General features: G+C 37.1%; 1 protein-coding gene across 3 annotated transcripts in view; it reads left to right on the top strand.

Annotated features, from left to right (window-relative positions):
- The window catches only part of SLAIN2 (SLAIN motif family member 2), a 76,514-nt gene extending 61,852 nt beyond the window's left edge, over positions 1-14,662 (top strand). For all 3 annotated transcript variants that reach the window (XM_026016502.2, XM_026016503.2, XM_072749046.1), the window contains 2 exons: positions 9,709-10,027; positions 11,625-14,662. In XM_026016502.2, the coding sequence (XP_025872287.1) occupies positions 9,709-10,027; positions 11,625-11,691 (386 nt within the window). In that variant the 3' untranslated portion in view covers positions 11,692-14,662. The remainder of the gene's footprint in view (positions 1-9,708; positions 10,028-11,624) is intronic.
- The last annotated feature ends 1,833 nt before the right edge of the window (positions 14,663-16,495 follow it).

Here is a 16,495-nt window from a genome sequence, read left to right as displayed (position 1 = left end):
TCTATTGGATACTCTTTCCTGCTAAGATCCATTTCTGGGTTCTCTATTCTGTTCCATTAATCTGTATGTCTGTTTTCATGCCAGTACCATACTGTCTTGATGATTACAGCTTTGTAATGCAACTTGAAGTCCGGGAGTGTGATACCACCAGCTTTGGTTTTCTTTTTCAGCATTCCTTTGGCTATTTGGTGTCTTTTCTAGTTCCATACAAATTTTAGGATTTTTTGTTCAGGTCTATGAAAAAACTCCATGGTATTTTGATAGGAATTGCCCTGAATGTATAGATTGCTCTTGGTAGCATAGACATTTTATCAATATTTTTTCTTCCAATCCATGAGCATGGAATGTTTATCCATTTCTTTGTGTTTTATGTTTTTTGGTGCTATTGTAAATTGGATCAATTCCTTGGTTTCCCTTTCTTCAGTCTCCTTGTTAGTGTATAGAAACACAACTGATTTCTGTGCATTGATTTTTCTATCCTGCCACTTTGTTGAATTCCTGTATGAGTTTTAGCAATTTTAGGATGGAGTCTTTTGGGTTTTCCACACCGAGTATCATGTCATCTGCAAAGAGTGAGAGTTAGTCGTCATCTTTGCCAATTTGGATGCCTTCTTATTTCTTTTTGTTGTCTGATTACTGAGGCTAGGACTTCCAGTACTATGATGAACAATGGTGGTAAGAGTGATATGCCTATCATGTTCCTGGCCTTAGGGGAAAAGCTCTCAATATTTTCCCTATTGAGAATGATGTTTGCTGTGGGCTTTGTCAATATGGCTTTCGTGATATTGAGGTATATATTTCCTGTTCCTACATTTTGAGGAATTTTAACCCAGAAAAAATGCTGTACTTTGTCAAATGCTTTTTCTGCGTCTGTTGAGAGGATCATATGGTTCATGTTCTTTCTTTTTTTTTTTTAATTTTTATTTATTTATGATAGTCACACGGTGGCGGGGGGGGGGGGAGGCAAAGACATAGGCAGAGGGAGAAGCAGGCTCCATGCACTGGGAGCCCGACATGGGATTCGATCCCGTGTCTCCAGGATCGCACCCTGGGCCAAAGGCAGGCGCTAAACCGGTGTGCCACCCAGGGATCCCTCTTGTCCTTTCTTTTATTAATGCAGTGTATCCCATTGATTGATTGATGGGTGGATGTTATACCATCCTTGCAGCCCAGGAATAAATCCCACTTGGTCTTGGTACATTAATTCTTTTAATGTACTGTAGGATCATATTGGCTGGCATCTGTCTGTCTGCTTATCTATTTATTTATAATTTTATTTGCTTACCTGAGAGAGCACACAAGCAGGGGGAGGGGGAGAGGGAGAAGAAGGCTCTCCACTGAGCAGGGAGCATGAGTCAGGGCTCAATCCCAAGACCCTGAGATCATGACCCCAGCCAAAGGCACCACTTAACCTACTTGAGCCACCCAGGAACCCCTGTATTAGCTAGTATCTTGGTGAGAATTTTTGCATCCAAGTTCATCAGGGACACTGGTCTGAAATTCTCCTTTTAGGTGTGGTCTTTGTCTGGTTGGGGGATCAAGGTAATGCTGGCCTCATGGAGAGTGTTTGGAAATGTTCCTTCCATTTCTGTTTTTTGAAACAGCTTCAGAAGAATAGGTATGAATTCTTTAAATGTATGGTAGAAATCCCCTGGGAGGCTATTGGGCCTTGAACTCTTTTTGGTTGGGAGAGATTTGATTACTGCTTCAATTTCCTTGCTGGTTATGGGTCTGTTCAGGTTTTCTATTTCTTCCTGTTTCAGTTTTGGTAGTTTATACGTCTCCAGGAATGTATCCATTTCTTCCAGTTGCCTAATTTGTTGGCTTATAGTTGCTTATAATATGTTCTTAAAATTGTTTGTATTTCTTTGGTGTTGGTTGTGCTCCTCTTTCATTCATGATTTTATTTATTTGGGTCCTTTCTCTTCTTTTAGATAAGCCTAGCCAGGGGCTTATCCATCTTATTAATTCTTTTAAAGAACCAGCTCCTTGTTTCGTTCATCTATTCTGCTGTTCTTTTGGTTTCTATTTCATTGATTTCTGCTCTAATCTTTATTAATTCTCTTTTCCTGCTGGGTTTAGGCTTTCATTGCTGTTCTTTCTCTAGCTCCTTTAGGTGTTAAGGTTAGGTTGTGTATCTGAGATCTTGTTTTTTAGGAAAGGTTTATATTGCTATATGCTTCCCTCTTAGGACTGCCTTTGCTGCATTCCAAAGGTTTTGAACAGTTGTATTTTCATTTTAATTTGTTTCCGTGAATGTTTTAAATTCTTCTTTAATTTCCTCATCGATCTATTCTTCAGTAGGATGCTCTCTAACCTCCATGTATCTGAGTTCTTCCCAAATTTCCTTTTGTGATTGAGTTCAAGTTTCAAAGCACGGTGGTCTGAAAATATGCAGGGAATGATCTCAGTCTTTTGGTACTGGTTGAGACCTGATTTGTGAACCAGTATGTGATCTGTTCTGGAAAACGTTCCATGTGCACTCAAGAAGAATGTGTATGCTGTTGATTTCGGGTGGAATAGCTCTGAATATATCTGTGAAACCCATTTGGTCCAGTCTGTCATTCAGAGCGCTTGTTTCCTTATTGATCTTCTGCTTAGATTATCTGTCCGTTGCAGTGAGTGGGGTGTTAAAGTCCCCCTCTCTATTATTATCAATATGTTTCTTTAATTTTGTTATTAATTGGCTTATATAATTGGTTTATATAATTTATCCCATGTTAGGAGTATAAATATTTATAATTGTTAGATCTTCTTTTTGGATAGACCCTTTTTATGATATAGTGTCTTTTTTCATGTTTTATTAGTGTTTGGTTTAAAGTCTGATAGAAAGATTGCCACCCCAGCTTTCTTTTGATGTCCATTGGTGATAAAATGGTTTTCCACCTCCTTCTTTGAATCTGGAAGTGTCCTTGTGTCTAAAATGAGTCTCTTGCAGACAGCATATTGATGGGTCTTGCTTTTTTATCCAGTCTGATATCCTGTGTCTTTTGGTGGAGCATTTGGCCCATTTACATTCAAAGCAACTATTGAAAGATATTAATTTAATGCCATTGTATTACCTCTAAAGTCACTGTTTCTGTATATTGTCTCTGTTCCTTTCTGGCCTATGTTACTTTTGACCTCTCTCTTTGCTTAAAGGATCCCCTTTCTTGCAGGTCTGGCTTAGTGATCCTAAATTTTTTTAGTTTCTGTTTGTCCTGGAAGCTTTTTATCTCTTCTTCTAATTTGAATGACAGCCTTACTGGATAAAGTATTCTTGGCTGCATATTTTTCTCATTTAGTATCCTGAATATATGCCAGTCCTTTCTGGCCTGCCAGGTCTTTTTGGATAGGTCTGCTGCCAGTCTAATGTTTTTACCCTTGTACATTACAGACCTCTTGTCCCATGCTGCTCTCAGCATTTTCTTTGTCTCTGAGATTTACAAGCTACACTAGTATATGTTGAGGTATTGACCTATGTTTATTGACTTTGAGGGGGATTCTCTGTGCCTCCTAGACTCGAATGCCTGTTTCTTTCCCCAGATTAGGGAAGTTTTCAGCTATAATTTGCTCCAGTATGCCTTCTGCTCCTCTCTCTCTCTTTCCTTTTCTTCTGGGATCCCAATTATTCTAATATTGTTTGGTTTTATGTTATCACTTATCTCTCGAATCCTCCCCTTGTGATCTTATAGTGTTTATCTCTTTTTCTCAGTTTGTTTATTCTCCATCATTTTGTCTTCTATATCAATAATTCTCTTTTGCCTCATTTATCCTAGCAGTTAGAGCCTCCATTTTAGATTGCATCTCATTAGTAGACTTTTTAAATTTCAACTTGATTAGATTTTAGTTCTTTTATTTCTCCAGAAAGGGATTCTCTAGTATCTTCTATGCTTTTTTGTAAAGCCCACATAGTATCTTTATAATCTTACCTTACATATATCCATACTGATTAGGTTTCTGGCAGTTAATACTGCCTCTAGTTCTCTCTCTCTCTCTCTCTCTCTCTAAGATCTTATTTATTCATGAGAGAGAGAGGCAGAGGGAGCAGTAGGCTCCCTGCAGGGAGCCAGATGTGGGACTCGATTCTGGATCCTGGGATCACACCCTGAACCAAAGGCCGACACCCAACTGCTGAACCACCCAGGTATCCCTCTAGGTCTTTTTTTTGAGGTGAGTTTTTCCATCCTGTCATTCCTGCAGAAAGTGATCACTTTTCTATTTGTAGAATTGCAGCGATTCTTAGATCACCAGTTGAGTTCACAGGTATTCAGAATGATTTGATGTCTGACTAAATTCCTGGGACCTGATGAAGCTGAGGTCTCCTACTCCTCCACCATCTTGGAAAGTCCTCTCTAAAATGTTTCTTTTAGATGGCATGTTGCTCTGGCTTTTCTGTGGGTACCAACAATCATTACCTTTTCATTTTAGTGATTACTATTCAGAGTTAATGCAGTTATCAATATGGTTGGCTTAAAATCTACCATCTTTCAGTTTGTTTTCTCTCTGTCCTTTCAGACCTTTGTTCCTTTATTCCCTCCTCTTTTATTATTCTGGAATAGCTGAGTACCTTTTAACATTACATCTTATTTTTATTGTTGGCTTATTTTTCATATATCATTTTTTTTTATTGCAAATTTAGCTCATTAGTTTATTCTCAAGTAATAGGCTACTTCATTATCATGTAAGAACCACATAACAGGGATCTCTGGGTGGCACAGCAGTTTGGTGCCTGCCTTTGGCCCAGGGCGCGATCCTGGAGACCTGGGATCGAATCCCACATCGGGCTCCCAGTGCATGGAGCCTGCTTCTCCCTCTGCCTGTGTTTCTGCCTCTCTCTCTCTCTCTCTCTCTCTCTCTCTCTCTCTGTGACTATCATAAATAAATAGAAGTTAAAAAAAAAAGAACCACATAACAGTATACTTCCATTCCTTGTGCCACTTGTCATTTATTTTAATTCTACATAGGTATTAAATCCCAGAGTATTTTTTTTTAAATTTTGTTTATTTATTCATGAGAGAGGCAGAGACCTAGGCAGAGGAAGAAGTAGGCTCCCTGTGGAGCACAGAGCCCAATGTAGGACTCAATCCCGGGAGACCAGGATCACGACCTGAGCTGAAGGCAGATGCTTAACCATATTATCACCCAGATGCCACCAGAGTATGTTTTTATTTTTATTTTAAACTTATCTTTCAGCAAAACTTTAAAATGATTTGAAACTTATTTTTTAATGATCTTTATATTTCCTAATATATTTACCATTCCTGGCACTATTGGTTTATACAGATAGCATTTGGTATCATTTTCCTTGTGCTGAAGAACTTCCTTTAACATTTCTTGTAGTGAAAGACTGCTGGCAATCACTTTTGTCAGCTTTTGTTTGTCTTTAAAAGTCTATATTTTGACTTTAGGGTTTGGATTTTTGTTTTTAAGATTTTATTTATTTATTTGACAGAACACAAGTTGGCAGAACAACAGGCAGAGGGAGAGGGAGAAGCAGGCTCCCCACTGAGCAGAGAGCCTGATGGGGGCTCAGTCCCAGGACCCTGGGATCATGAGCTGAGCCGAAGGCAGATACTTAACTGACTGAGCCACCCAGTGCCCCTCGACTTTAGTTTTGAAAAGAAATTTTGAATATATGCTCTCCAGTGTTTATAACAGCATTATCTACAATAGCCAAATTATGGAAACAGCCCCAGTGTCCATTGACTGATGAATGGATAAAGAAGATGTATGTATATTTACAGTAGAATATTAGCCATAAAAAGGAATGAAATCTTCCCATATGCAACATCGTGGATGGAGCTAGAGAGTATTATGCTAAGCGAAATAAGTCAGAGAAAGACGAATACCATATGATTTCACTCATATGTAGAATTTAAGAAACAAACCAAATGAACGTGGGGCAAAAAAGAGAGACAAACCAAGAAATAGACTCTTAATTATGAGAATAAACCAGTGATACCAGAGGGGAGGTAGGTGGAGGGATGGGTTGAATGAGGATTAAGGAGTGTACTTGTGATGACCACAGGGTGATGTATGGAAGTGTTGAACCACTATATTATACACCTGAAACTAATACAGTATGTTAACAGAAATTGAAATAAAAACTTAAGATAATTTTTCTGGATGTAGAACTTTATTTTTTGAATGTAGAACTTTAAAACAGACTTTTAAGCACTTTAACAATGTTACTGTATTGTCTTTTGGTTTACCCCATTTCTTTTGAGAAGTCCGTGATACTTTATCTTGGTTCCTCTGTTTAAAAAGAAAAGGTCCTTTAAGATTTTAAAATTTATTATTCATCTTAGAAACTTGGCAACAGTGTTCCTTGATACGGTGTTCTCTGTGTTAACTTGTGCTTGGAGTTTTTTGAACTATTTAAATATGTAAGATTATAATTTTTACCAAATTTGGAAGATGATTTTCAACCACTCTTCAAATATTTTCTGTCCCTCTCATACCCCTACTCCATCTGAGACCCTGATTGCATATATTAGACTGTATGATCTCAACCTAGGTTACTGAAGTTTTTTGGCTTTTTTTTTTTTTTTTTGAGTCTTTTTATTTTCTGTATGCTTTTATTTAAGTAATTATGTTGTATCTTCGGGTGCTTCTTCTGTGGCATCTAAATTGCTCTTAATTTCCATCAGGTAAACTTAGCATTTTGGATATATTTTTCATCTTAAAAATTCTGCCCAATTCTTCTAAAAACTTTATTTCTCTTTACACTTTTCTTTATATCCTTAGAAATATATATATATTACTCTTGGTTTGGGCTACTATGCATATTATATATAGTATTTATTTTCAAAGTCTTTACCTGCTAATTCAGTCATCCTTATGACTTGTCTGTGTTGACTAATTTTTATCCTGGTTTTGGTTATCATATTTCTTTTTTTTTTTTAAGATTTTATTTATTTATTCATGAGATACACAGAGACAGGCAGAGACACAGGCACAGGGAGAAGCAGGCTCCCTGCGGGGAGCCCAATGTGGGACTCAATCCCAGGACCCTGGGATCATGACCTGAGTCAAAGGCAGATGCTCAACTGCTGAGCCATCCAGGTGCCCCTTTCTATTTCTTTGTGTGTCTATTGTTCTTTTATTGGATAGTAAACATTGTTGTGAAGTTGTATTTTCTGTGCTGGATATTGTTATTTTCTTTTAAATAATTTTGGGCTTTGGAGCACCCGGGTGGCTCAGTTGGTTAAGCATCCAACTCTTGATTTCAGCTCAGGTCATGATCTCAGGGCTGATTGAGCTTTGCATTAGACTCCACACTGAGGCGTAGAGACTGCTTAAGATTCTCTCCCTCCCTCTGACTCACACACATGCATATGCATGTGCACCCTTTCTGAATAAATAAATAGTGTTGAGCCTTATTGTGGCAAGCATTTATTTGTGGGTCAGTTTGGTCCATGATAGCAGGGATCAACAAACATTTTCTTAAAGGGCCGGGTAGTTAATATTTTAGGACTGTGGGTCATATGGTCTGTGTTATAACTACTCCTCTCTTCTCTTGTAGCTGGAAAACTGCCATAGACAATATATAAATACCATGGGTATTGCCATGTTCTGACAAAACTTTATTTACAAAAACAGTTAACTTGCCTATGAGTGATGGTTTGGTGACCTCTGCTTTAGAGGCTTATTTTAAGTTTTATTAGAATAGATTTTGAGTAGCTTTATTCTAGGACTCAGTTATTCCTTTTGGAGTGTCTCCTGATTGCCCTGGATATTCAGCAAGGATTCTTTAACTGGTTGAGACTCAAATGCTTTTTAGTGAGCTTTGTTTAGTTTATAATGTGTCAGTCTTCCTCTGGTCAGTCTCATGGAGCTTCACTTGGTATATATATATAGCACAATATTTAGCCAAAGATTCAAGCAGACACTTCAGCTGAGTTATAGAGGTCATCTGGAGCAGCTCCCTCTTCTAAGATAACTCTGCTCCTCAAATTCCAACTGTTGTCTTCTCAGCTCAGCAAGATAACTATGATCTGCTCAGGATCTTCCTTCTTGTTCTGTATTCCAAAAAGCATCTCCTTCCCTCCCAAAAAGCCAGTGTGCTCACAGGGCTTATCACATTTACGTTCTTTTTCTAGGGAATTATAGTTCTATAACTGCCTGTTGTCCAATATTCGAAAACTTTTGTATATTTTGTCCAGTTGTATAGGTGTTTACAGCAGGAAGGTAACTCCTTCCCAGTTTTGCCCTCATGGCTTAAAGTTCCTGTGATGGCTTTAATATAAATCACTGAGTTGCATTCTAGACTAGACTTTCTGGAGGTGGTGCCTGGGTTTCTGTATTCTTTTTTAAAAAGCTCCTTGGGATTCTGATGCATAATCAATTATAAGAATCATGGCTCTAGAGTTTTGGATCCAAGCAGAGATTATTTGAGCCCATCAAGTACTGAGGCTTAATATATCTTAAGCACAGAAAAGCTGACATTTGGGACTTAAACAGGAGGCAAGAAACATCAATCTTATCAAAAGGAAGGTGAGAGGAATTTTGCCTATTGGGGAGTTTTGAAGAAGCTGAAATTTATCCTCTCTTCTTTCAGAGAGAAGAAAATAGTGACCAGATTCATCCATTCTTTCCTTTCCTACTAGCTACTGGGTCAGACCTTACTGTTACCCACAACATTTAGACAGATTAGTAGAAGTGAGGAAGATAGAGTTGTGTAGAATAATCTATTTCTATAGTCTTAGGACCAAGGCTTTCCCTTCAGTCATATCCTCCTCAAACTAATGGAGGGTGAGAGAGAATAGAGTGACCTGAGTCTCCTTCTCATCAGTCCTCCCTTTCATCTTCCCCCTCTCCATTTTCTTCACTTCTCAAATTATTTGTTCAATAAGCACGTCAAAGTACATTTTTTATTTACATTGTGCGTGTGTGTAGCCATCCAAAAACACTTGAAAAAAGTAAAATTGATGCCCTTTTAGAGTTGACTAGCTAAACCGAATAAACAGGGGATGATGAATTTGTCCCCTAGGAGATCTGAACTTATAACAAACGTTAAGGGACAATTGCAAGAATAAAATTTTTTTGAAGTCCTATTTTTGACTTAAAAATTGATGCAAATTTTATATTTTATCCTTTCATATATCAGTATTTAATTTAAAAGTTAAAATTTTAACTTAAAGAATTGCCATTCCAGAAGAATGTACCATCTGTATTCTGTACATATCTTGATATGCCCTTAGATTTATAACTTCTCTGCTTGGTGAAGTACAACAATAGAAGCTGTTTTGTTTTTAATGTTTTATTTACAAGTCTTAAGTTACACTGTAAGTGATACAGGATTTTGAGAGGTATAGTGACCAGATACTTGATACTGTTTACGTGTATTTTTTTTTGAAGAGATTATGTTTCAAATTCTAATCAACCATGTGGTAGTCAACCATTTTTTCATTTCTACAGTATGGCCCAGGTTAGTTGCTACAGTGAAGTAGAATCCTGCAGTGCCTTTTCTAGTGTTGTGGGTTCCTAGACACATTTTGTGAAAGATAGTTGCAGTCCTCTGAATAAAGATTTGGGTATTTAGTACTTACCAGTTATCTTGTTTTGTTAGCCCAGAAATACTCTTTATTCCTTGCATTTCTGTAGAGTGAGTTTTCATGAATACAGATGTACTGGTAGCCTAGTCATCAAGTGTAATACAAAGCATTGGTTTCACCTACACTTGGTTCATACTAAAAACATTGATTTTTCTTTGCCATTCTGCAGTACCTTCTCCAGGCAAATTCCGCTCCCCTGCAGCACCATCTCCTTTGGCTCTCCGGCAACCAGTAAAAGCATTTAGTAACCATGGCTCTGGTTCTTCTGGTAGCCAAGAAACAACACAGCTCACACAGACCACCTCCTCACCTGGGCCTCCCCTGGTTCAGAACACAGTCCCAGCAAACCCTCCCAACAATATCAACAGCACTACTCTGACCAGACCTGCAGGGACAACCGCGATGAGAAGTGGCTTGCCCAGACCCAGTGCCCCTTCTGCTGGGGGTATACCAGTGCCTCGCAGCAAACTTGCACAGCCTGTCCGCAGGTAAGTGACACATGTTCTCTTTCAACAATCTTGAGCATAGGAAAGTGAGTAAGTTGGAATTATGTTCATCACTGCATGTGGTAGCAAACCCAGAGAGTCCTAATGGGTTCCCATTAGAGTCTAAGTAGAACTGGAATAAAACATTACTTTGGGGGAAAAAAAAATTGTTGTTTTAAAGAAATCATCACTTAAGACACTAAGGTATCATACCACTTTGTTCAGCTAAAATTCGCCTGGGTACCTAATGTCATCAGGCATCTGCAAGAATCCCTAGGAAAAATTGTTAAAACGACTCAATTTGGTTGTGATATTTGTTCATTTTGAAAATGTTATTCAATAAAGATAAGCTTATTAGAACTTAGAGTGAGATTTAAGATAAAACTTCTAGCTATCAAATCTGAGTATTATCTAAGAGGGTGGTTTTCAGACTTTGGTTATAACACAGAATCTTCTGTAGAATTTATATAAATGTAGAGGCCTAAATTTCACCCCCCAGGAAACAGATATAACTAATATGAAGGCCAAAATCTGTGGATAATTTTTTTGTTGTTTGTTGAATCTTCAGGTGATTCTGAGGCCAGCCAGGTTGGGAACCATGCGTCTGTGTAATCGTAGTATCTGCCTTTCAGGATGTGATTACCACCATAACTTAGGAGTCCAAACATAATCAAACTTTAAATATTTATTTGTATGGGAAAAAAAAAATGGCTTTCTTCTTGTAAACACTTAAACTGAGTTACCCATATCTCTTTCATTGTAAGATAAATGTATTACAGTTCTGAATTCAGTAGTAGTATATAACAGCCTTTTGCTGTGATCTCTGCTGAATAACTGATATGTATCTTATTGAATTTTTACATTAACATTAAACATTACAATAACAAACATTAAATCCTTATTATCTCTCTTTTTCAGAGAAGAATATTGAAATTTAATGAGGTTAAGTAAATTGTCTGAGATTAGACAACTAATAAGGCCTCAGTTCTAAGTATGTCTGACTTAAAAGTCCACATAAGCCCTATGCCATTTTACCTTTCTAGTGATGGTGACACTAAGTGTCTACTCTTACGTTCATAATTCTGCCCCCCTCAAATTAAGTAATTAAAAGATTGGTGATCTGTGCTGTTGGAAGAGACGAGACAGTCTTTTCCTTTCTTTCTTTCTTTCTTTTTTTTTTTTTTTTTAAGAGAGAGAGGCAGAGACACGGGCAGAGGGAGAAGCAGGTTCCATGCAAGGGAGCCTGACATGGGATTCAGTCCCGGGTCTCCAGGATCAATCAGGTCCTGGGCTGAAGGTGGCGCTAAATCGCTGAGCCACCCGGGCTGCCCTCTTTTCCTTTCTTTTACTATAGTAGCTGTGTTAACAAAAAAGCTGTTAGTGAAGTCACCTGATGCCCAGTAAAACTTGAAGATTGTGGAAATGCCAAGTGTGGGAAAATTGTGCTAATAGGCTGTTTAGAGTTTTGACCTCAGTAGTCCCCTGGAACAGCCTTCATTGGATCGGGATGCCACTGCAAAGTAATTAATATATGTGGGAAATTGTATGGTAACACTTCATAAAACCTTGCAAATCACCGTATAAAATTGCTTTATTTCAGATCCTTGCCAGCTCCTAAAACCTATGGTAACATGAAAGATGACAGTTGGAAAGATGGCTGTTACTGACCAGCAAAGATGAGAATGCAGAGATCCACAGCTTCTTGGATACCCCTTCACCAGGCTAAAAGACAACTTTTATATGCAGACTGTTCAGATAAGACTCTTGGGATTTATAAATCCCAGCCCTCTGTCTTAATTAGCACAAACTGACAGAGATGATCAAGCAGCACTTTAATGACATTTAACATCAGATGTGTTTGGTAATCATACAATCACTCTTCATGGAATCACATTTAGTTTTGTTTAATAGAAACTAAGTTGATTTTTTTAATATTTGACAGAGGCCAATATCTGGGCAAAAAACTAATGGATGCCAAAGAGAAATGCCCATTTGTAAGTGAGAGAATACCTTTGTGCACAAGAAAATGGTGAATTCAAGCTATCCAAAACTTCACATTCAACCTAATTTACTGTATAAATAGTATCAATAAATATTTGTGTTAATGAGAACTAATATTCTGACTAATTATCTAAAACGTTTCACTAGTGTTTCACTAGTACTCCAAGAAACTAGACTGAGATGGAAGGGAGCATGGGGGTGGGAAGAAATCTAGGCTAGAGATTTCAAACATAATACCTAAATTTGTGAGCATTCTACAAATTATTTTTGCAGATTCAACCGAAAAATTGTCATTTTGTTTAATCTTGAGTTTTGGATGTAGCTCATATATCACCACCACCAGATAATGTTACACCGTGCATCCACCATGTTGCATTGACACATCGGACTTCTGTGTGTTTGTTTTGATTGCCAAAAGGGCTTACTATCAGTTGTACAATCTTTCTAAACTTTATAGCTCCTGGCTCAGGAAAGATAGCCTTTGCTGTTGAAGCCAACTTCTTCACATGCTATTATATCTGTTACAGAACTAAGAGATCGTGTTTTATTAGCAGGTTTCCATGATAGGAAAGAGCAAGTCGTAAGTGTCTTTCTTCTTGATACGAACAACACCGCCTCAGTGCTTACAACCTGGAACAAAACCATGCCATGAGAGAGAGGGGGGAAATCTATGCACTTAACTTACAAAATCTCTGGTAATGACAGTTGTATTGTTACTGTTAATTGATGCAACGGTCTGTTAGGTGGTAGGAAGCTATAGCCTGCTGAATCCTACTTACATTGATCCGCTCTAACCTAGGTAACTGTAGAAAACCTCCTTTGGAATTACTGTCCCTTTTGACTTTGGATTCTGCCTTACATTAATTTTTACATTTTTGGTAACAAGTGAAACCCACTACGTTTGACTCTAACCTGTTAAATGCTTGCTCTCCAGTGGCCCTTAAGTATATCCTGGAAATCACTTATTTTGGTTTTATTAGACAATTACCAGACTAAAACTTTCTTCAGCAGACTTCTCATTTTTCATGGTGAGGTCTGTTTTAAAATATTTTATTTGAATGGCTCTGAAATATTGGCAATCAGGTTACTACCCTAAAGGATTTTAGAGATTTGAACATAAGTTCATTTCCTTTTAGTCAAAGACATTCTGTAAGTTGGCAAAAGAAACTGAGAGACAAATGAGAGACTTAATATTCAGGATAGCATTGATAGGTTGAGAGAATGACAAAATCTTTGAAGCCACGACCCACATTCTGCTATGACACCGTGGTATTTTTTTATCAGCTTGATCAATAGGGAGTCATTCAGTTAGCACACGCAGCTGGAGATTTAAACTGCCAGTGCTAGTGTATTTTGGTGTATAATGCAAGGAAGAAATTTTATCCTTGAATTTGAGGGTGATGGGTGTGGGTCAGGGAAGGGTGGCACCAGAATTCCACATGATGATGAACATGTTGCTTTTCAGAGGAAGATAAAGAAAGCACCTGCTTCAGGTGGGGGGTATCTCATGTAAAAATCTAAAAGAACTAGCCACTGTCTCTTTTGAAAACCATATATACCCAAAACAAAAATAGGTCTCCGTTTCAGTGCAACATTGCAAAAGAAAAATATGCTGCAATCTAATAATTACAAGGAATTTTTAATTCTATTTGAAACACCCATTACATTAGGTTAGATTTTCTGTTTCAGACGGAGTATTCAGGTTATTTAACTTTGTTTTTAAATGGCTGCATCAGAAAAAAAAAGTATTTTTTTTTTTATTAAAATACTTCATCACTTGTTAAAAACATACTTGGATCTGAGTTGGGTAAAGCATTATTTTACCTGCTGTTGTACTACCACAGACTATTGGCTTTTAGGTTCCTAAAGAGAAAAATTGCCTTTTTACTAGAAAGCCTTTGTGTATTGCCAATTTTTCTGTTTGGGAAAATCTAAGGATTCACTGTGGTTAGTCTTACAGAAGAAATGTGGATTTGATAAACTAGTGCCTATGATTTTAACTTATGTTTGATATATAGTAGTAAGGGTTTTATGAATGTTGATTATTTTTCTGTGCCAACAGCCCAGAATTGTCACTTATATGTAAGCAGAAAGCTTTGAGCTCTGCTTCCAAAGTTATTTAATTTTTCTCAGTGTTTGAATGTTATTTTTTTGTAAGTGTGTTAATAAAAGTGTAAAAAATTGGAAAAATATAAATATTCTTAACTCAAGCATTTGCTGGATCATTTTTCTACAGAACTTGTTTGTATAATATAAAACACTCTCTGAAGAGTTGACTTTTTTCAGTTTTCATTCCCTGGAAATCACATTTTGTAAAACTGGGGACCATTCATAATTGTCAGATACTTTTTAAAATTATCTCAATACATCACTTTTATAAAAGAGTTTTTTTGAAAGGAAATTAGATACATATGTGTCCCCAGACATTTGTATAACTCTAGGATGATCTAGACTATGTATGTTTAAATTTTTATTGAATGTACAGACATCCATTTTTGACATTACGCATGGTCCTTTTAGATCACATGAAGTTTGATTTGCAAACATTTCTATAGCTGAACTTGTATGTGTGGTTGCCTCCTTAATAAAACAGCCTGACCATAATGTTTATCATTAAATTTATATTTGTTTTTTCAAGTGTTTATGAATTTCTGGATATGGTAAGATTTCCCACCCCAACTTGCCTACAATTGGTTTTAATAAATTTCTCAGTTGAGGTTTTTAAACACACACACCCAAGTCATACTGCCCTTTCAAACTTGATCTTCAGGATAGATGTATTCTCCTTGTCCTAGTTATTTCATATTTGAATTATTTGGAGTATATAGTTTACTCAAAATTGGTATGGAAACTTGTCACCTGCTGTGAATTGATACCTACTTTTAAAAAGCATTAAAAAAAATGCATATGTAAAACAAGCAAAAAGCCATTATGTAAGAGTTTCCAAAAGGGAAAATTAATACATTGTCAAACCAAATATATTTAATTAATCATGTGCATTTTTCTCTTATGGATAAATGGGAAAAAATCCAGAATTATACACTGTTTAATTGGTTCCGACATTCCTTTTGGAAGTTTTTACTGTCCTTTACATTACAATTAGTTTCATTATTACAGCATAGAGAAATGATATCATGTTTGAATTTTCCCTCAAGCCAACCCAAAAACTTCTAAGAACTGTTTGTTTGGTTTTTTAAAAAGATTTTATGTATTTATTCATGAGAGACAGAGAGGCAGAGACCTAGACAGAGGGAGAAGCAGGCTCCCTGCGGGGAGCCAGATGCGGGCCTCAACCCGGAATCCCAGCATCACGCCCTGAGTCAAAGACAGAAGCTCAACTGCTGAGCCACCCAGGCATCCCTAAGAACTGTTTAAAATTAAATGTCAGTGTTCTTGTAAGTCAACAAATGAGAAATTTTCTTAAATTCTTTACATACCCAGTACAACGGAAAAACCCACATGAGGGTTCTTGTGAGATATTTGCTGTATCAAAGTTTAGCTTTGAGTTACAAAAGCAGAATAAATGATGGAGAAACTAACTTTGAGGTAGGTAGTGAACAGGATGTTCACATGAGCATGAGGCCACAGTTAGCAACCCCTAATGTATTTTTAATGATCCTAAATATAGGATCCTAAATATAAGTCTGAGTGGACTAAGTGGTCCTCTGGTTACTAGTCTGAAAATGGAACAGATTTCACTGTGGACTTTATTTAATACAACTCAGTTTAAAACTGTTAAGTGCATGCCAATTTTAAACCAATTCTTTATCCAAACTGGCTAAACTTAGCATTTTCTCTTTTTAAAGAACAAAAAAATCTTTATTTGATTTTGAAAGTAATAGAGACTCATTGCTTCAAAAACTGAAAAAATAAATATAAATGATCCCACTTTTTTCACCTTGGGTCCTGCAATCCCACCATCCAGAAATAAATATTGAAGTGCTGACATGCTTATAAAATGCTAAATGGAAGAGTAAAAAATCTTCTGTTTAGGATGAGAAAATATTTCAACAGGAATTTGCTTTTGAACAGAGGTGTACATAAACTGATATTGAGAGCTTGACCCACATTTCTCCATTCCTGATTGCAGATATTTCTTGCTGATTTTATTTATTTTTTTTAATTTTTATTTATTTATTATAGTCACAGAGAGAGAAAGAGAGAGAGGCAGAGACACAGGCAGAGGGAGAAGCAGGCTCCATGCACCGGGAGCCCGACGTGGGATTCGATCCCAGGTCTCCAGGATCACGCCCTGGGCCAAAGGCAGGCGCCAAACCGCTGCGCCACCCAGGGATCCCTTCTTGCTGATTTTAAAAAAATCTGTCATATATATTGCTTGTATCTTTATAATGTTGGTTTTTCTTACGAAAAATTATGCTTACTGTAGAACACCAGAGAAATATAAAAGAAGAAAAAGCACTTAATTCCACAGGTAATCAGGCCACTTAAATTTGAGGATATTGTCTTTTG

This window comes from Vulpes vulpes, chromosome 2 (genome assembly GCF_048418805.1).
Source record: "Vulpes vulpes isolate BD-2025 chromosome 2, VulVul3, whole genome shotgun sequence".
NCBI lineage: Eukaryota > Metazoa > Chordata > Mammalia > Carnivora > Canidae > Vulpes > Vulpes vulpes.
This window is presented reverse-complemented; position numbering and strand designations above follow the sequence as displayed.